General features: G+C 42.2%; 1 protein-coding gene across 1 annotated transcript in view; it reads right to left on the reverse strand.

The window, feature by feature from the left end:
* Window positions 1-761: 761 nt before the first annotated feature.
* Window positions 762-22,619, reverse strand: part of MYL4 (myosin light chain 4) — a 36,111-nt gene continuing 14,253 nt past the window's right edge. The window contains exons 2-7 of the mRNA XM_078645043.1: window positions 13,907-13,934; window positions 11,019-11,168; window positions 7,761-7,934; window positions 6,897-6,974; window positions 5,176-5,225; window positions 762-1,052 (exon numbers count right to left, since the gene is read on the reverse strand). Of these exons, the coding sequence (XP_078501169.1) occupies window positions 5,197-5,225; window positions 6,897-6,974; window positions 7,761-7,934; window positions 11,019-11,168; window positions 13,907-13,934 (459 nt within the window). The 3' untranslated portion in view covers window positions 762-1,052; window positions 5,176-5,196. The remainder of the gene's footprint in view (window positions 1,053-5,175; window positions 5,226-6,896; window positions 6,975-7,760; window positions 7,935-11,018; window positions 11,169-13,906; window positions 13,935-22,619) is intronic.

Here is a 22,619-nt window from a genome sequence, read left to right on the forward strand (position 1 = left end):
GAGTGTTATTTCCAGAACTGTTCCCATATTGTCTGAAAACTTCTATCCTCCTTGATTATTTTCTCTCTGTCCTTCATTTATTTTCAAGTGCTATTTTATTGCTTTTTGTATAGAGTTACTGTTAAGTTTGACAGGGTAAAGTTTAGATGAAAATGGTGTTATTCTTTGCCAATTATTATTATCATATAATATGTTATGTTCCCTTTTCTCTTTTTTTGTTTTTTCCCCTGTTCCCCTTCCTTCTTTCCCTTCCTTCCTCATAAAACTACAAAGACTTTAATTGCTATTTCTTAGGTTTTTAATACACGATGTTAATTGGTGATTCATTATTATTAAATTATGTTATATTTGTTTAACTTTATACACTGGATTAAATAAAGTATTTTAAACTTTAGAAACGTCGATGATGGACGACCATAAAATCCCAAGGCAAACTATGGAAAAGCCTATCGTCAATCAAGATTTGGGCACCCAATATTACAGCGTCTGTACTCTGGAGACATCATTTCTGATAACATGATTCTTAGAATTCAGTTCTTCCCTAATTCCTTCTTATTAATATTAGGGATGATCGATCACAAATCTTGGACTTTATTCATTGGGCTGTTAACACATGCCTTGCTTGGGAGTGTGTCTAGTCCAAAGCTTGAACTCGTGCTAGCTCGCTGATGCGTGTGAACACTTAACATGTGTAGTTAAAAAGGACCACATCTGTTGCCAGCAGCTCTTTCAGTAAATTCTTGAAAAGAAGCAATTAAAGCAGCTTTTATTGTGAAATTTATTAGGTGAAACGCCAAAGAAAAAATAAATTAACAATACATTAGACAATGGAAGCTCAGGGCAAACATCAGTCCTTTTACAGATAGAAGCCAATGGGATCCTGGATGAAAGAATGTGGATTGCCTCACCACTTGTACTCTTTATCTACAATGATATGGTTTGTTACGTCTGGGACACCGGACAGATCCAAGCTGCTTCACAAGGCCCCCTTTCTGCAAAATACCAATTTGGCAGGCGGAAAGTGTGTATTGGTTCAGGAAATCCATATTGATCTGAAAAGTAAATGTACACCATAGCTATGAAATCAGGAATCTGACATTCCAATCAATAGATAACTAATTTTGTTAAGTGAAATTAACCTTCTAGGATGCACTCCTACCCCACCAATATAACAAAGACTTCCCCTTGACACGCTGTCTATTGTATTTGTTTACATTAAATTGTGCTGAGTGACCAACTATAGTTCCTTGCAAAGCACTGTGTTCACTTACTAAAACAAATGAAATATGTTCCCCACCTTTCGCTGCAATAATATTATTATTACAATTGTAGTATGTAATTCAGGGACCAAAACAGCTTTTGCTGGGTTCCCAGGTCCAACGGCATAACGCAAAATGATGGCCCATCATCCATCCTCCTGCAGAATGTGAAGAGAGATCCCTGAGTCTGCCATACCTCACAGATATTTACTGGCCTTGAGTGGAATAGGGCCCCTCTGAATGGTTTTGGCCCTACCACCTGCGCCTCAAGGGCCTAGTTTATGCCCCAGCTCAGGTCCATACCGTGAAAAACATATTATACAAATGAAGGGTGCAGATGCAACTTCACTGCTAAAACATTCCATAATCCTGAGACTCAGAGATGGCTTGTGTTAGCCATGTTTGACTGCACCTTGAGAGTAAATGCTGTAATGAAAGTGTGGCAATAGATAGCAGTCTAGCTGGTGTAACATTGAGCATGAACCTGAAGGCATTAGAATTTTAGAATATGATGGAATATTTTTATTTTTATTTGGGGCATTCATTCAGCACAAACCTAGCTTCAAGAAATGAGTGGTCAATGGAATGTACTAGCATATGCTAAAAAAAACTAGCGTGCATTGGTGGTCAAGTCTGTGTGTGAGAGGGCTTGATGTGACTGGGTATCCCATCTGAGAGAATAGTATAAGTAGTTGTGATACTAAGGAAGCATTCTATTTAGAAGGCCCAGCAGCAGTCTACAGAAACCAGTAATGGCACTGCACTCTACCGCCCCTGCAGGCTGCACCACCTGGCATGCACTAATTCCTTGGCAAAGGCACTTCCCTTTACAGGGCAGATGACAGGCTTCTTCATTGAGGTGCTGATTTGAATCCAGTGCTATCAGGGGTCCATCTGACAAGTCACCCTGTTTCCTTGGATAGAGCTAGCCTGGGGCCTTCCTCTTTATAGAATGGAAGAACCATGGCCAGTGCAGCTTTCAGAAGAACATTGTTGCAACCCAACTCTGCCTTACATTCTTGAGAGAATGACTTAACACACTAGATGTGTGTGTGTGCATGTGTGTGTGTGTGTGTGTGCTCACGCAAGCGTGCATGTGTGTGTGACTTAGACACTCGGAGGGTTACAGTACCTGAGGTTGTTGAGTCACCATTACTGACAGCATTAAGTATGAAGTGTGAATGAAAGAGGAATAAAGGATTCCTCTTAGGCGTGTGGTCAGCAAGAGTAGGGATAGGCTAGACTAATGTTCTCATCACACTGGCTCCATGGCAGGATTGGATAACCCCTATTATAAAAATGATATGTATCTATAGCAGAGACAGATTGATAAGACGGGATGTGACCTTCTAAGCTAGTCCAGCATGTGACTGCAGTTTAACTGTTCTTGAAATATCATAAACGGATTCTGGGAGTAACTGCTCCCCATAAATAAACGATTTGTTTCACCACCGAGTAGCATCTAAGTGAAACTGATTTGGAATGCTCTCAATGTAAGGCCTTTTTATGGTAGTCGTTTGGTATCTATTATTTAGGGTTAGTTTGGCTATTTAACCAATTAAACATGTGGGGGAGACCATGTAAAAGGTTTAAAGTGTTTATAAGTATATCACTGCTGTTACCGGCCTCACACCAGGAGAACACATGATAAGTTCAATATCTTAGGGTCCTTGCACTCTAAGGGGAAGATTTTCTAAGAAAATGTTGTTGCTGCATTGCGTCAAATGGTGAGAGATAAAAAAGAATACTACATCTACTAAGATATGGTGCTGTTTTTCTCTTCCCCAGCACTGGGGTACTTTTGTCTGCCATGCGCCAACACACACACCCCTGCAGCATAAGGCATGTTGTGCATCTGCTGTAGCCAAGGTTTTGTAGCGGAAGGGGCTTCTTCTCGTACAACAACTGTTACTAGTTGTTCTAGTCTAGTACAACAACTATGCTTTATTACTTTCCGACTTTGTAGTGTGTTGTGCACATGCAAAGTTTGAAAAGCTTTGAGAAAAGAAAACTTTTCCCAAACTTTACACCTGCCTTAAGGAGGAGTATGCTCTTGATGCAAATCCATGTCTATCAATGTTAGTAGATGAGGATTTTAGTCAAACATAGCAAACTCAACAAGATGATGGACGGAGTGCTGAAACTGGCCTGGCAGTTTGGGCTGGACTGCTCCTATGAGGAGCAGGGTCAAGAATGATTTGCATATGGCTGGGTCCAAACTGAGGGGGGAGTGGCACGGTGCGCAAAAGAACAATGGATTTAACCCAGATCTGTGACTGAGGGTGAGTATTTGAAAAGTTTCAGCACTTTGTCTGTCATCTTGTTCTGTTTGATTTGAGTCAAACACATGGGTGGTTGCATGAGAACGCCCATGTAGCACTCATGGAATGCCCCCTTGACGCAAAGTACTGCATAGCTCCACTTTGTCTTAGCATAGGCACATTTCCAATACAAATACCGTTTTTCCTGCCAGAGCACACATTGCTAGTGATACCAAGGCAAGTGGTCTGTAATCTCCAAGGTGCCTATGTGGAACAAGTTTCAGGGCTTCGGAGCTGGCATAAAAATGAGTGTAACATTTTCTCCCTTGTCAACCTTGTTACTATAGTAGTTTGCACCACTCCATCTTAGGCTGGCTGGCATCCTGCTACACCACAGGCCACTTGAACATTGGCCGGTATGTTCTCAGGTGCGCGCACTGAAAGAATGATAGTGCATACAGGAAAGAGCCAGTGATCCTGACTCATTCCAGGGGCTGGACAACACCCCTCATGCATCCTGAAACTGGGCTCTCTCCATGTCTCCTCTTCTCCTGTGCACCTAACATTCTTTTAGGCCAGATGCTCGCCATCTTCACTGGTCCAGTGACCTTTAAAGGGTGCAATATTGGGAAAATCTTCATAAGCTGCAGTGGACATGTCAGGAATGTGTCATGAGTATGACTTTGGCATGCCAAAGGTGTACCAAAAACCTGCCTATTTTTGGCATTAATAAAGTCATGACAGGCTCAGAGCACTTTTCTCTGTCTCCACTTCTACCCAGACAGCATCTCACAACAGTAATGCTGGTGGACTCTGAAATATGCACCTCAAACCTGTGACCCTGCTGAAGTCTAATCCATTTACTTCTTCACTTAACACGTGCCCTTCCCATCTCTAGCTTGGTATTCTTTAGATAAGATTATGACAACTCATCGGCTACAATGGGTTTTGAAACTTCAATCAGCATTTTGGAGATGTTAGTTGGCATTTCATTGTTGGGTAATGAGGCTGGAATGGAGTGGAGGTCTTCTGTTAGTTTACTGCTACAGTATGCATTTCTCTGCAATGCCCAGAAGACCACCACACACCCTGGTTTAGCTGTTAAGGGGGTATGACTAAGTCTTTGCTTAATAGCATCATAGCCTATCTGCTCTCACTGGTGGCAAACAACTACAATTTAAAGTTTGTTTTCTTAAGGAGTTTTTAAATCACTTAAAACCGGAAGATTCAGGTGATCAAAATTAAACAGCAAAGGTGTTTGGGTTGGGTGTGAACCACTGTGCTAAAATGAGTAGGTTCTGTAACACTGTTAGAAGGCTTTGAGCCAACCACCAACTTGAGAAGCAGCACCAGTGACACTTCTATGTTTTCTAGGACATGTTTGAGTTTCATTGTTGAAGCCTGTCTGTGAAAAATAGACAGAATTAAGGAATGCATGTTCTGATCGGTCCTGAGACTTGACTGACTTTCACAGGTTGCATCAAATCACAGACAAAGCGGTACTCCACAGGAGCTGGGGTTCAAAACTCGGAAACGTATCACCAGTGTTGACCTGGGACTCGTCTATTCGAAATCTAACATAATGTCCTACCAACGTCATTTGAACTTTCGACACCAGGCATTCCGTTACAAATTCAAAAGTGTAACATGCTTACTCTGGAGGGCGTGTTGCTGCTTCAACCAGACATGATATGCTTGACGAACGCTGATCAGAAAGAAAAAAAGGACAATGATATCAGAAAGGCGGAACCACAAAATAAATAGTATACAGACTAGAAAAAAAGCACATGACATGTTTGCTATCCTAATAGTCAATATAATCACTCATACATTTTTAAGATATCACTTTTCTAAAGCAGTTCCCATCTCAATTTATAATCTATCCTTCCAAATCAATATATTGCCCATTTGGAGCGATACACATTAACTGGAGGGGCCCAGGGGTTGCAACTGCTAGCTCTGGCTTGACGTTTGCACACCCCAGGTCTGTCTTGGAGGGGAAAGAATGCTGTGCAGGTTTTTGTCTTGTTTTAGCTCCCCAGAAGTACATTGGAGGCCGGACTAAAGAGGAGTTAAGTCAGGGGTCAAAACTCTTTGACGTCATAGTGGCTCAGAGGTGTGTAATGACTTTGTATTTGAGTACATTTACGGCTATGATCAAGCCTCTCCATTAACGCTCACTGTACAGTTCACCAAGATTTTTATGATGGGACTGGAATTTTGAAGATTTATGACAGAGTACTTCGAGTTTGCTAAGACAGGATGAGTCTGATCTTGGTTTTACCATACTACATCTATATTAAATTCTTCTCGGAAAAGTAGTCAGTAATCCCAAAACGTGAGTGCCTTGTCGTTGAACTCTACCATAACTGTACTCAGTTACTACTACGAGGCAGTTTACTAAACGCCTAAATATCAATGTTTAATTTAAGAAAAGAGTGGAGCATATTTAAGAATAAAGACAGAAAGATGGCAATTCTGCAAGATGGCTAAGTGACATAAACACTCATCACTGATAACTGTAGTGACCTACAGGTCAAGAGGAGGAATACCCAGAAGGCCAACTCAGCATTCCATCCTTCCAAGGTTGATGAATTGAGTGCATTATATTAGCGTATAGTAAAACCTGTTATTTGCAGCATTTAGCGACAAACACTGTGATAAGCAGCTTTATATAAAAAAAGTTATAATTACAGTGCATGAATTGATAAAATGAAATAGCAATAGTAATACGCTGAAAGGACCTTTATGAAATTGAACTTGATGAGACCTCCATATTTATAGACCATGGGAAGAATATTGTGCTTCGCATTGCCATATATTTTACAATAATTTGTATGATTACTAATACTACACATAACCAAAGCATTTAATCAATAAGACTTTCCTGGGGAATTATAGAACACATGACCACATCATTACGATGGTTAAAGAAATCTACTGGAACTAATAATTTCTCGTAACTTAAATTATAAATAACGTGTCAAAAATCCAGGTCAAAACCAGGAAACTGACAACAACTAAAAACATCAAAAATTGTCCCCTGGTAAATGTTTTGTAATTAAGTAATCCAAACATCCCTTGCGCCATTTTATATATAATTAGCTTGGAAGAAAGTTGAAAGAATGGTAAAGATATATATTTTATAAAAATATTGAAACCGAGTTTTCCACCACAACAGTGCAGCTTCTCGGGTAGAGCTATGTGGCACCCATTGAGAAGCATTGGGCAACAACAGTCAAAGGTTGCTAAGATCCTTTTCCTCCACAAGATAGAACATGGTTATCTTTGGCAGCGCAATTGATATCCCCTCAGTGACAACCAACGCGGGGGACAAAGCTCCCCTGGATTGGGAAAGGAATCTGGATTTAAATACCTTCATAGTTGATACATCCATTGGCATCTTCCTGGCCGCTCAACAGCTGCTCCACCTCATTTTCTGTCATCTTCTCCCCTAGAGGATTAAACAGTAGAACAGTTTATCACACTTGGCAACCTACAAACAAGGATTAAGGGCATTCTGATGGAATAGGAGCCACTGCTTGGATGGTGACTCTGCTCGCATATAACAGTAACATTTACTCGTGCGAAGAAAAAGTTGTGCCAGAATTCAGCCACCATAGTCCGCCTCCATATAAATGTTTAATCACACGCTTATTTTTGGGGCAATTTAGGGTCTTCTGAAAGTTTTGTGTTTTTAACTAAAATCATGCATATGTTGTGCAGTACTAATACCGATGGCCTGTAAGTATCAAAGAATTAATTGCATAGTAGTTCAATCTTTCGCACCCTGTAGCATCCACTACACCGTATCTAGGTTTTTATTGTAGGTCTTTTGATTGGGAAAAAAAGAATCTGAAACCACTAAATATATGGGCTCTGACCAAAGTGACGCTCATGATTTAGACATAGTTGTAGCCTTTAATTCTGGACAATTTACGTGGGTTGGTTGGAAGCCATTTTTTAAATTTGCAGTCTCCCCAAAATAACACAGACCTTTATCACTTTTAGATTTCAAACATAACATTATAAGATAAGAGACAATTTCAAATTAATTTCTATATTCAATAAGCCAGTTGCTTTAGGTCCTCGATTGTCAAGGACTTGATACACTTCGATGGTGTTTTAAATATTAATATTTGATTAATGAAGAATGTTTCTATTACATGAAATGAAATATCAAAGGGCTCTCCCTGGTTTGTTCCACAAGCCTTTTACATCGTTAAAATCAATGTCTCACCTAATGTAGCGAGTACGTGACGAAGCTCGGCTCCCATAACTGTGCCATTGCTCTCCTTGTCAAACACACGCAACCCTTCTACAAAGTCCTCAAAGGTGCCCTGGTCCTTGGACTTGGAAATATGTTGAAGCATAGGCAGGAAGGTTTCAAAATCCAGCAACTTCGAGTTCAGGTCTTCAGCCGTCATATACATCATCACAAAAGGGAAAGGTAGGATGGATAAAATGAAGGCGAAACACAAGGTAGGGAAGGTGGAACGAGGGTGAAATCAAGGAAGTGACCAGGTCATACAATGAGAAGATGTGGGTGAAAAAGAAAAAGGATGAGAGAAAAAAGACAAAAGAAAAAATTGGATAACATAAACAAAGATAAAAGGAGGCGAGTAGCGAAAGGAAACAAAATGCAGGAACACATTTTCCATATAGTAAGAGTAGACAATAAAATCCCAAGGGACGAGCAAGACAGAAAGGAGAAATATTTGAAAAAAAAGGAGAAATGACAGTGTTTGAAAGAGAAGAAGTGAGAACATTGATGAAGATTGTATTAAAGAGATGGAGATAGGAACATGAAAGAAAGAAGTAAGGAATATGAGGCACAAAAATAGGTACAGAGATACAGAAGGGCAACAATGTTAAGAATTAGGTGCAAAAGAGAGAAAAGGGAAAGGGAAAGGGTGGAAGAGTAGTAGCAAAGAGAGTTTGGAGAAATAGAGAAGTGAAACGGGTACGGAGAAAGGGAAACAACAGATGAAAGACAGGTGAGAAAAAAGAAACCTCATAGTTAATATTGCATTCATTTTGAAATGTCTAGAAATGGTAAGCACAAATCTGTCACAGAACTGCATGCAATGGAACCACATACCATTCTCTTGCATTCTTTTTCCAACCCTGAATGCGCTTCCAGACCAGCCATACACTCACTGCACTGCCATACCCAACTGTGCATAGGTTCAGGGGTGCCTTTAAGCCGGAGATACCTTAAGGTAAATGCAACCTTCAACATGGCATCTCTCCTGCTTAATGGCAGGTCTGGCTCCCTCACTAGGACGCATGTTTCTGAAGGTAAGATCCGTATATGGTGGACACCGCATACTCTACCCCATCCAGCCATTATAGATTCCTTGGAATTGGTGCTCTGGCCGCCCTCTTGTGAGTTACAGTGTCTTTCCTGTCTTTTGTGTTCTGACTAGCACAATTCTATAGCAGGTCGACCGTATGATGCTACATGTTCAGCCACGATTCAGATTCTTCTATGTGAAACGCAAGCGTGTGTAGGTTCACTTTCAGCCACTCATGTTTCGTCGAGTCAGGAGCTTCATCTGCCAATCAGACAGGGGGTCGACATATCTACAACTGGTTTCAAAGTAAACAGGACTTAGATGGGACTTTCGTAATTTTACTGATGATGCTGCAGCTGGTATCTCAACATGTCCTCTTCTGGAGTAGGGGTATCCAATGTTGGCCCACGAGGTAAGGTCCATGAGATATTTTCAAGATATCCCCATGTGAGAAACTGACACACATTAACTCCAAAAGGGAAAATTATCTATGCGGTTAGTGGTTATCTTGATAATCTACCAGGGACTCTGGGCATTAAGGGCCAATACTGCCCTAGTGCCTTTTTCACTGGGGCCTACATTGAACAACATGATTGAAATCTTGTGCAGGGTCATTTGGGTCCGCACTGGCATACTGAGATTTCCCTAAATCTTTGACTCTGCCAGTTTTAATAGTTCTTCCATGATTTCCTACTTTTTACTGGTACAGTTGAAAATTCTGACATAGCTCGAAGTTTATGTAGTGGTCCAGTGAGTCATAACATCACATAGAGTGATTGTCTGCACTCAATATTAGGAAATGGCTATTTGAGGAGTGGCCTTTCAAAATGCAGATCATTTCTCCGGATTTAGCGTTTACCTTTAAGGTGCAGATCTTAAATAGACTGCTGGCTACTGCACTATGATCAGCGTGCAAAGACACAACATCATTCTTGAGGACTGTCCATGTGTGTCAAAGCTGTGCCAGAGTGGGTTTAGAAGTGGCGTTTGAGGCACCTCTGGAGGTATAACTAAAACTACAGACAAGAATGGATCATTTTATGGAAACTTTAGCTTATAGGTGTGCGCTCCTTTGGCAGGACTGTCCCAGGTAGGTATCATTTCTTTGAGGTGTGTTCAAAAATATTCTTCTCCGGCAATTTAAAAGAATTCTTGAACGTTAACTGGTACCTAAACAAGGTAGGTTATATTTGCTTATATTAGTTACCAAGCCAATTTCCAACCTAAATCCAACACCCAGAGACTTGGCTTCGGATTCTGGACTCTTGAGACCAACTAAAAGTTCCTCAAGATGCAGTTTGTGATCTTAGGCCAAATACACTACCACCCAACTAAGAGGCCTAACTCATTTGGTAAAACTCGGTGTTCATCAATACAAGGAGAACACAAAAAACAAATCACAATCACATTTCATCGGAATTTGCCTGTGACCAGTAGAAGCAAAGTCTGGCATGCAGAAACTTGCAAAAATTATTCTGTATCTCCTTCAAAATATCACTGGAATAAGAAAGCTTTGACAGGTGGGCTATCGTGTGTAAAGTCAACTGTCAAATGTTGTGTATTAACCATATCTACTACATGATTTTTGAGGAAGGAAGTGAGGGAAGCTGTGAAGATCTACTCATTTGTCTCTTTTATTCGGGCCGGCAGGAAATTGGGACCCTCCCTTGATTAGGATGGCATACTTGATCATGGTGGGTCGATCACACGAGATCATCAGAATGTTTTGGCTGCATTGTTTCTTTCCTGTGAGTAGTAGGGTGTGCAACAGACAAAAAGAGTAAAGGAGGAGGTTTTGTGCTACCTGTGGGGCCTGGAAATGGTTTGGGACTCGGTAATAGGTGTGTTATAGTCTGAAACAAGACACTGAGGGTCAGAGATCTAGAGTGACCTTCAAAGAACCTAAGAGCACTGCTGTTCTATGGAACTCTCACAAGAGGAACTCCCATTGTTCTAATGTAATAACAAAAATAATACACAGAACAAATTTTTGTATAGTGCTTTGCATTGCAACTTCTGCCTTTTCTAATGGTTCTTAATTTGCCTACCAGAGAAGGAAGGAAGGCGTGGGTGGGCCTTGTAGGATTATAATTCATGACCTGCAGATCACTAGTGTTACTTCACTGAACCTATTTTCCAACACGTGGAAAAGTCTTTAAAGCACAAATGTAGTGAAGGATGGAGATTGTCTCTGTAGTTACCTTCTGGCTTGGGTCTTCCCAGCACCTTCAAGACCTCAGCATTGGTTGGGTTCTGTCCCAAGGCACGCATGACATCACCGCATTGGCCATAGGTGATCTTCATCTGGCCTGTGGGCGTCCGGTCAAACAACATGAAGGCTTCCTTGAACTCTGCAAAGGGGTAAAGACCAAGAGTCAGCAAATTCCTTCATCGGTTAAGGCTGTAAGGGAACAAAGCAAGTCAGAAGAATTTTAACCTGATTATTCCATGATCATTGCCCATGGTGGCTCGCAGCCCGTGTAATTTAGGACCCTCTCATGTTAGCATTAGAGGAGTCCCATATCATGGACATCTATCAGTCAACTTTCTAATAATCACATACTGAAAATCAATGCTTGTCAATGGCCTCACTGGGAGTTAATCATGTTTCTAACTCACACTAAAAGCCTTTTTGGAGATGCTGTAGAGTAAGGTTCACAACTCGAATACAGGGGGTGATTAGATGCATGAGTAGATGATATTCATGTACCACAAAGTAAATCCACATACTGCTCACTGCCTCCAACAAACAGAATTTGGTGAAGAGACGCTTCCATATCTTTGGTATGAGCGTTTGCATCACAGTCAGTGGTGTAATTAACCCCCACTCTAGCAATGTAAGCAGGGCCTGTAACTCGGCCTGGAGGACGGTCAGCTGGGTCCCACTAAAACATTAATTAATTGTTTATCGAATTCGTCTGCCTGAAATTCTGTGGGCAAAGTACTCATAAATAAATAACACTTTTGACATGTACAGTGAAGGGTACCGAGAAAGAGAAATGGTGAAACTAGAGGGAAAAAGAGAGAGGGTGAAACATAGAAAAAGTGAGCATGAGTGAGAAAGGTAAGAAAAATACGTAAGGCTGAGAGAAAAATGAGGAATGGATTGGAATGGCAAAATAGAGTGGCAGGAAGAAGGAAGGGAGGAAGAAAAGGTGAAAGGTAGGATGGAAGTGTAAAATGAAGGAAGGATGAAATAATGAATGGAAGGAGTGTTGAAAGAACGGGCCAACGAACAGTGAAAGGAAAGATAGGAGGGTGAAAGAAGACAGAAAGTTGAAAGGATGGGTGGAAGAATGAAAGGATCGATGGGTAAAAGGGTAGAAAGAATGCTATACTGAACTGATGAGTAAGAGGATGGAAGAAGGAAGAGTGAAAGTATGGATGGATATGTGGATATACTCATTGGTGAATGGGTGAACGGATTGGTGTATAAATGAAAGGGTGGTTGAACGGGCAGACAGATTGATATGTCAGATTTGTGGGTAGATGAATGGGTGGCTGGGAAGATGAAGGGATAGATGACCGACTAGTTAGAAGGATGAAAGGTGGGTGGATGATAAATGATGGAAGAAGGACGAAAGGGTTAAAGGAACTCTTCTCAGGAGACTCGGGTTTGCTCTTCACAAGCTTGGTATAGTTAGAGGTATGGTTCAAGTATGTGATATCTTCTGGCTACTCCTTTCATCACCATGAACACCTGCTCAAAAAAAGACTTGGCTAACACCAAGCTCTTCTCACAAAGTGCCTCAGTCAGGCCCCCTACCTCTGTGATCACTAAAAGTTACTACCGTCCTGGGATAGTTTGGTGTAGGTGACTAAAATAAAAGGGGTGCTCACAAGAGAGTTTGGCTTGGATCTATATGTCCAGAAAGTGCATTAAGTTTTGTGTCTGAAGGGTGACCCTTCAATCCTGCAAGAAACGTACAGGTGCCGGAAGGTGTTAACTTTTTGGAGAAGTACCATCGCAAATAAATAAATGAAAGAAGGGCACAGTACCAAATGTAAATGGGCAGTTGTTAAACCACTTCTTGTACTGTACTTTACTAGTGTTCCATTTTGTGAAGCCACTGCAGCTGAGGGACAGAGATATTAAATGATTTTCCCAGGATCACGCAAGTTGGTGTGTTGTGTTTTCTTGTACTTGAACTTAAGTCTGTTGGTTCAACAGTCTACCACCCCCACCCGGTCTCTCTCTCTCTAAAATGGGCTCTCTCTGTCGTCTACGCCTACCCCTCAATTTGTAATGGTCACAAGGGGATTGGTATATTGATTAGCTTCCTTTCAATATGTTGGTACCCGTTCACTAATGACGTGGTGTTAGAAGAAACACTCGGCCGTCACTAAACAGTCTCTCTTTCTGTCTGGCCCATGTCTGTCTATTTCTCAATTGCAGCCTCTCTCTTTGTCTCTCCTTCTCATCCATTATTGGAGCCCACGGCAACACATATTCTAGTTGTTTTTCTGTGACCCCAATTCAGAAATTTCAACATATAATTCAATATTGGTTGGCAGAATGCAATCTTAAAATTGTAGAAAATGGGCATTAAAATGTAAAATTATTGTGAGTACGGGGCCCCAAAATATGTCTTGTTCAAGTCTTCAAAAATCCTTAAGATGACTCTGACTGTGCTCCTCTAAAGTACAGTGGCTGCTCTTGCTCCCAGAATGCATTCGTTCTGGAAGGATTTATTTGCAGGTGGGCTGGGAGTAGGTGCATGCAGGTGTACATCAGCAGTTACTGGATTGATGGCAGCCATCTTTATCATAGACACTGGGTACACTTGTTCTAGTTTCTACTGCAATTGTGCTGTACTCTAGTACAGAAGTCCAGTGCAAGCAAATTTACCTCCAACTGCAATGAGCAGTTCTTAGGGCCGCTACACTGTAGTTTGACACTAATGTGGCACACAGACTAAGCTGTGCAAGCGGTGTACACTCTGCTAGTACACCACTGTCACAGCTTGTCTAAATTGGATGCAGGCATGCACACACATGCACTGTAAACAATTCATTTTACACAAGTCTATCCTGGTCCTGAGCAGCAGACTCAAACAATGAGTTTGAAAGGATGTTGGCGATTTCTTACCTTCTATCTGGTCTGGTGTGTACTCGATCTAGATGAAGAGAAGGAGAGATCAGGAACAGGTGGTCTGAATTTCAAGAGTCTTCAGGCATTATTATTACTAAAATTATTATTAGTAGACTTTCAGGTTAAAGACATGGTATATCACAGTAGTAAGTTATTATACATTTAATCACATTTCAGAAAGAAAGTTATCAAAAAATTGCATTTTGATTGCTTGTCAGAATTCACAGTAGACCAATAGCACCTAAATCTCCTGTAGGAAAATGATTTTCGGTTGTATGGTAATAAAGTCAGATGGTGAATGATATAAGACATTTACAGTGTCTCCATAGAACCTACCTAGGCGTCTTAGCGCAAGCTGTCACCGGTCATGGTTTTGGGACAAATAGCCATGTTTTTAGTGCTTTCCTAAACAGTTGTCAATTGGTTTGGTTTCTAAGACTAATGGGTAATGTGTTCCATAATTTAGGGGCCAGATGGAGAAAACTTCTACCACCCCATTTTACTGTCTTTACGCTAGGAACCACGAGTAAGGAGACCAATGAGGATCTGAGGTTTCGCTGTGGAGTATGCCCCTTGATATATACCAGCTGGTTGTTGGCTGCTAGCAACAAATTTGCGCCTCTCAAGGAAAATACATGCTCCCCGTTGCCACGATGCCCATAAGCTGAAAAAACAGAAATTAGCCTTACGGCAATTGGAGAGAACATGGAGACGTAACTATCTACCGGAAGACAAATGTCTCTATATATATACCATGAAAACCTACAAAAAATCCATCTGGACCGCCAAGGCAGCATACTTCTCCTTAAACATTTTCTCTACAACTAATCGTACGAAAGAGATTTTCTCTATAGTAAATGAGCTGTCCAATCCGACAGAATCTCTATCAAATCTGACCCTTCCCAAAACTTCTGTAATACTCTGAACTCCTTTTTCATTGATAAAATTGTAAAAATAAAGTCCAGCATTCCAGTTTGTAAAAATCTGGCTTTCAGCCTGACCTCCACCCAAAATCATAGCACTGTTATGCAATTCCCAAGTATTAACGAGCCTACCTTTGCGGACTTGCTCTCTAGGGTTAAAACGGGCTCTCCCACTGACTGTTGCCCTCCTAGCATTTTGAAAGAAATTATTACTACCCTTCCCAGCCCTGCACTTAATCTCCTGAATCAGTCATTATCCCAGGGCACTGTCCCCGCTACCTTCAAGGAGGCCATTGTCATTCCCCTTTTGAAGAAGCCGGGGGCAGATCCTCAAATGTTAACAAATTATCGCCCAATCTCTCTTCTTTCTTACCTTGCGATGGTCCTAGAAGCCTATGTCACAAGATGTCTCACTGACTTTTTGGAAGAATCTGAATTTTGTGATCCTCATCAAGCAGGGTTCCGCCCTGCACACTCCACCGAGGCGGTGATCCTCACAGTATTAGACACTCTTCGTGACAAGGTTGATGGTGGCTCCCGAGGCTCTTGTCCTGCTTGATCTCTCTGCGGCCTTTGACACGACCATAATCTTCTGGTCGATTGTGTCAGAGATGCAGGAATCACGGGACCTGCCCTTGGCTGGATCATCTCCTTTCTGGAAAACCGGTTGCAGGCAGTTAGTACAGCGCCGTTCACCGCTCCCAGAAGAAGCATCTCCTGCAGAGTCCTTTAGGGCTCATCGCTCTCTCCCCTGCTATTTAATCTGTACCTTCTCCCTCTTGTCCAAGCCCTGAAAGAGCGTCAAGTCTGTACATTCAACTACGCGGATGACTTGCAACTTATTTTCCCTATTAGTAACTCCCCGGAGTCGGTCCACACCTTTCAGTCCACCATGCTGTTCATTAGTCTGTGGATGAACAGCAACCACCTTAAGCTCAATCCGGACAAGACGGAGTTAGTTCTTACTGGCGGCATTACTAAGAATCCCTGGGGCCCTCACTTTTGGCCCAGGAAACTATGCCAGCCTCCCTCTCCATCAAATTCGGCCAAGAGCCTCGGGGTAATCATCAGTCAGGATCTCACGATGAAGCCTCAGATAGGGTCAGTGATTTCTACCTGGTTCTTCCAACTCAGGAAAATAAAAAAGATCTGTAGGTTTCTCACCTACGAAGCTCGGATTCAGGTGATTCTTGCTATGGTTATGTCTCGCATTGACTATGCCAATTCACTTTACTTTGGTATTCCCCTTTATCTTTCAAAACGTTTACAATTGGTTCAAAACCAGGCGGCTCATTTGCTTGTTCATCAACCCAGACACCTTCATGTCACTCCCCTCCTGAAGCAACTTCATTGGCTTCCGGTAATCCAGCGTTGCGCCTTCAAGGTTGGGTGCCTCATTTTTAAGTCACTCAATGGGAGAAGTCCTAAATCTGAGAACAACTTGATCCACAAGCACGTTCCTAGCTAAATCTTCGCTCAGCACACAAGCTACTTCTGTCCACCCCCTCTTTCAGATTAAAGCGTACTGGTGGTGCCAGGTTTGCCATTCTGGCCCCCATTCTTTGGAATTCTCTTCCCTCCAAAATACACCACTGTACCACTTTCCTCAGTTTTAGAGGCTGTCTTAAAACCTGGCTATTTCGTCAGGCCTTCTAATTGCGCATCTGGACGTGGGTTCTAAGCATATTAGCGCCAAGACACCTCCCCGGTGTGTGTGCGCTTTACAAATTCATTTTAACATAACATAACATAACAGATGCTGACTGAGATAGGCATGCCCAGCCCCATTCAGTGTCTTGTGCAGGATACACATAGATTTGAATTGGATCCTTGCCTGGACTGGAAGCCAGTGCAGATCTTGAATGCCTTGGCTTATAGGTCTGAATTTGGGAATCTTAAGTAGCAGGCGAGCCGCTGCATTCTGTAGTGTCTGCAGCTTGCGTATAGTACTCTTTTTTGCTTCAGGATAGAGAGTGTTACAGTAATCAATTTTAGATATCACTAGGGCAATGATGACTGTTTTTCTGAGGACCACAGGAATAAAAGATAAAATCTTTTGAAGGGTGTTTAGCGTGAAGAAACAAGATGAAGTGATGCTGTTGACCTGGTCAGATAATGATAGATGCTCATCTAGCATGATCCCGAGGTTTTTGATCTTTTTTACAGGCCGCGGACAGAGCCCAGCTGCTTCCAGCCACCAGGAGGTATTCCAAAGGGAAGTATCCCTGCCAAAAATAACCAGTTCAGTTTTGCCAGGATTTAACTTCAAGCAGTTATCTAGCATCCACCTATTGATATGACTCATGCAATTATTAAAATTTGTTGCCACATCCTCCGGCTTAGATGATAAAGACACAACTATTTGCCTGTTGTCTGCATAACAAATGGCAGTGAAGCCATGAGAGCATATGAGTTTGGCCAATGGGGTGACATAAACATTAAACAGAGTTGGAGAAAGTGAAGATCCCTGGGGCACCCTGCACGGCAAAGAGTAGGGGTGCGATTTGTGTTCTTCATCACTATAGTTTGTTCTTTGTCGTTTAGGTAGGATCAAAGAATATCCAAAGCTTTGCTTACAATCCCTATTTTGGCCAGACGCTGGATGAGTATTTGATGATCAACCGTGTCAAATGCGTCCGAGAGGTCAAGAAAAATCAGTATGGCTTTCCCTCCCTCGTCAAGTTGGACACATATATCCTCTGTGGCTGCAATCAATGCCGACTCTGTACTATGCAGAGGCCAGAATCCATGTAGCGCTGGGTCAAGTTTATCGTTCGCCTCTAGAAAAGACAGCAATTCTTCATCTACGGCTTTTCAAGGATTTTTTTGTGGGAATAGTAAGCAGGAGATGAGCCGATAATTAATAACCTCCATAGGATCAAGGGATGGTTTCATCAAGATAGGCCTGACCAGGGATTTTTTCCAGATGACAGGAATGTGTCCTGCATCCTGAATGTTATTGAGAAGGGGTGTTAAATGGTCCGCAATTATGTTAGGGACTGTATGAAGGACCATAGCAGAACAAGGATCCAATGGAGATCCCGACTTTGTTGACATTATAAGCTTCTCGACTCGGTCTGGCGTTAAGGAGTTACATTTTTGTAAATAGACCTGCATAATCGCTCTATCTTTGTTTGGCCCATCTAAATTAACTTGTCATAAACTTTTACTACTTTATCGTGAAAGAACTCTGCTAATTTGTCACAGAACTGCCTATTAGGCACCGGGCAATCACAGGATTATATGCGGCAATCAGGGTGGATACCAATGTTTCCCTTGGTGCCCTCAGAGACACCTGGACAGAGGATATCAACACTCCTATCTTGGACGCAGACGAGGCTAAACTCCTGGTGGGGCTCCCCCGAATTTCCCATAATGTGCGTTTCAAATTGATTAATTTTTACTACATTAATAAGGCGCACCTTACCCGCTCACTCGCAGTGCCCCAGATGTAGCATAATTGGGGGGGGAAACCATATGGTGTGGAGCTTTCCTCATCTGGGGGGGTTTAGATGGGGGCAGTAGCCCTGGTGAATGAAGTCACAGAACGAACATTGCCCACTACGCCTGTGGCCTGTCTGATGGGATTGTTCCAGAGACCAGCTAAACAAAAGGTAACAATGAGGTTTAGTGGCCTTGCCATGATAAAGTGGTAAATAACGGTTAATTGGAAAAATACACGGATCCGCAGGTCTCAAAATGTAGAGCGGAGTTGCTGCGATGGGCAGGCTATAATGGAGGGAAAATGGCTCAGAGTAGCCAAGAGGGGCCGGTGTTCGTTGGAGATGGCCCAAACATGTGACAAATTGTTCATGGAGCTGTGACCTTGGGGTGGGGGGCTCGGTGGATGTTTCCCCCCTGCCAGCCTAGGACACTGAGAGGTCATAGTGGCTTCCTCTTGCCTCTCTCTTGTTTCCTTTACTCGATCTCGCTGTTTCTTGGGCGGAATGTCCCGGTATACTGCTGTAATGTGACCAACAAGAAAACTCTCAATAAAATATGTAATGAAAAAAATGTATTGGCAAAACCAATGGGTCTCATCTTTGGGACCTATTGGATTTGCCAATGTTCATTCTGTACAGCATCGGGAAAAACATTGTTACTGATGCAGCATCGACCAAAAAAAATAAAGGAAGCTAAAGTGCGAATATGTGGCCATGCAGCCACATCATTTCGTAAATATACGTATCCGTGATGGAAAGTAGACTGAGCCATTTTGTGGTGTCTCTGTTAATCTAAGATGGAGTGGTAAATTTTAAAAGAATGAAACTAGAGTAGTGCGCAAGTGCTTTTTAGAAGGCAGGAGGGCTGGCAGCAATATGCTGCTGTGCCGTTTAAAAAAAATGTTTTAAAAAATTATAATAGAAAAAAGACGGGGTGTTTAGAGGAGCGTGATCAGTAGTGGGTGAGGGGAAAGCAATGGTGAGTAGGCGGATGAAAATAAACAAATATAAAATATATAGCCATTTGGGGGATGACAGGAAAAGTAGCCATTCAGTGGGAGAGAAAACCACTTAACCCCTTCCCTGCACGGCGAATTCCGCCGCGGTGCGGGACGGCTAGGGGGTGAGCGTGTTGCTTCGGTGCTCTTGACGGCTCCACGCCTTCATGAGCCACGGGTGGCGTGTGCTCATGACGGCGTGGTTCCGTCATGACCTTGCCCGCTCATTAATTCGCCCGCACAGGCTGAGAATTAGTGCCACGTGGGCAGAGCGGCAGCGGCATGGCAAAACCACGCCATCATGAGCACACGCCGCCCGTGTCTCATGACGGCGTGATTCCGTCATAAGCACCCAATGGGTTAAGGAAGACAGCAATATAGTGCATGGGGGCAGATTTTTGGCTGGGTAAGTACACAAGGAAGCGAGCTGGAAAACACATGTGCTCAATCAAAATGAAAAAATAAGTTCTATAAAATCGGGCAGTGCCCAAAGAAGATAAACAATCAAAAGGAAGGTAAAGAAGCTATGTTTCAGGAAAAAAAACATAAGATGGGCAAGGTGGAACAACGAAACCCTCTAAACAAGAAACTAGCAAATAAGAGTGACAATAAAGCCAGCTACTGTAAGCCATAGACGGGCTGTAAGCCCACTGTAAGTTCTTGGTATGCCCAAAATAGGCTCTTTGCAAACAGACACAAGCTGTCTGGTGGCCGAAACCTAAAAATGGGTGCACCATGAGATGCACTCTTTAACATCCGACATCCAAATTCCTCCCACACACTCTCAGTACAATTGAATCTTGCAACTTATGATGTATGTCCATTGCAAACTATTTTCAAAGATCTCACTCCACCCACGAGTGCCGCGTATACGATTGAGCCGCACATGAGGCAAAGCATTCTCGTATCTGTTCCCCTCCGAAAAATCTCTATTTACAGTACTTTCAGGAAACATCTAAAAGCATTTCTATTTTAATTATAATCTCGACTTCCAGTCTCAGGTCAAAATTTCTAGTCAAGCACTGAGATGTCCCCGGGTGATTCGCGCGCTATAGAAATAAGAATAACATAACATCAGCCGCGGTCGGTAGTGGGTTTTCCTGCAGGGCGGTGATGTGGGGAGGGGGAGGAGCAGGGTGGGGGGTTGTAATCTATGGATTATGGAGTTTACAGGTAAGTAAACATATAAATAAATAAAACTAATTTCATTGTGTGCCCTGCATCCCCAAATGCGATGCAGTGCATGCAACGAATTTCGTTTTATTTATATATATGTTTACTTACCTGTAAAGCTCCGTAATCCATAGATTACAACCCCCCACCTTGCCACTCCCCCTCCCCACGTCACCGCCCGGCAGGTACACCCACTACCGACCGCGGCTGCATAACATAACACCAAACAATAGAGTTGTGAACACCCTGAGATGCCACTGTTCAGTCCAACATTATAATAACCCTTTTGCATCCGTGCAGTGTAAAGAAATCTTTGAACGAAGACAAACCCCTAAGCAAGAGGGCTCTATAATTTAACGCTCACTAACTTCTAAAGGATGAGTGTTCCAATCTCAGCAAGACTGATACAACCCTCAATCTGAGTTTATCTGAGGCATCAGAATTACACATTGTGTGGCATTTACTGCACCCGGTGCAATGAAGTCCTCACTCTTTGTTAAATTCTGGCAGGTCAAACCTCGAAAAGGGAAAAGTGTATGGTATTTACAGTGACATGCAGTTTTTGCTGTGCATGTTATTAGTCAAAAGCGTGGTATAGGTGTCATTTATCTCACTTGACAAATTCGGAATCCTGGAAATTGTATAGGGTACAATGAACTGCACCTTACCACCATCCCATCATAAACAGGACCATAGACTTCTATTCTACCAAGGTCAGTTACGCGAATACCGTTAATTTGAGTAGTACTACAATGTTTGCTGTGCTTAGCAGTGGTAGAAATGCTATATTAAAATTAAGTTACTATTATCCCCACAGGTCCATTACAATAACCGGAGGCGGTACTGAAGTTCAATCATCTAATAACTGCCATAGAGTGTTCAGAGTCTGCTATGTTGCACCCCAGAACCAAGGCCTCCTCAGCGCTGTGTACCTTACATGGCCGTTTCGTGGTCTACTGTGCTGGGAACCGCATTATTGGACTTAACAATCCTGCTATTCATGGCTATTCACCATAACATTTGGTTTGGGGCAAACCATTAAAACTGGCATTACAATCAACAATAATTCGCAGACTTAAAAAATTGATGGATATTGATCAATTCGATGGAAGACGATATAGCCCAACTTGGGAGCCAAAGTGTACGTGACATTGATCGATACTGATTAGTAATCAGTATTTTACGGATCACAGTTTAAGTAATATTTATGGTCTTCCAAAGCCCTGCAAGTGTCCAGGGAAAAAGGACATGCGGTGTCAAGGTAAGCACCATGAAACGAGACTCATTCACACAAGGATATGGAGCAGGGGTGCAGCGGGGCTTAATATCTGATGAGACTGGACATTATACTGCCTCAGCCCCATTCCGATGAGACTGCACATGATGCTGCATAAGTCTCATTCTGATAAGACTGCACATGATGCTGCCTGAGTCCCATTATCCCATTAAACTTATCATGCATATGTCACTGTCCAAGCCCCATTCCTATAGGATTGGACATGATCTCACCTGAGCCCTATTAAACTTACCATGCATAAGATACTACTTGGGCCTCATTCTGATGAGATGTACCACTTTTTGGTAAAATTGGCTTACACACAATTGGCACATTTAATTTACCTATGAGTCCATAGTAAAATGGCACCACATGTACCCAGGCCCTGTAAATGAAATGCTACTAGAGGGCCTGAAGCGCTTATTGTGCCACTCACTTAAATAGCCTGAAACCCATTGCAACCTGTGTGCAGTTTTAAACTGACAATTTGACTTGGCATAATGTACCTTTTGGCAAGGGTAAACTTTCCCTTTTCCATATAAGTCACCCCAAAGGTAGGCCCTAAACAGTCTATAGGACAGGATAAAGTGTGTTTACTTTTAAGTTATACATGTCCATATAGTGAAAAATTCTTACATTTGTTTTTCACCGCTGCAAGGTCTACCACTCCCATTGGATAACATTGGGTTTCCTTATTACATTTAATAAGTGTTAACTTATGATTGGGAACAGGTGGAAATGTCATGCTTGGTCTCAAAAGAATTATAATTTAAAATCCTCTTCAATGGTACAGTTGGATTTTAAGTCACAATTCAGAAAATGCCACTTTTCGAAAGTTGAAATTTTCTTGTTCTAACCATTTGGTGCCTGTATTCTGGGTCACATGAATGTGATTAG

Source organism: Lissotriton helveticus, chromosome 5_1 (assembly GCF_964261635.1).
Source record: "Lissotriton helveticus chromosome 5_1, aLisHel1.1, whole genome shotgun sequence".
NCBI lineage: Eukaryota > Metazoa > Chordata > Amphibia > Caudata > Salamandridae > Lissotriton > Lissotriton helveticus.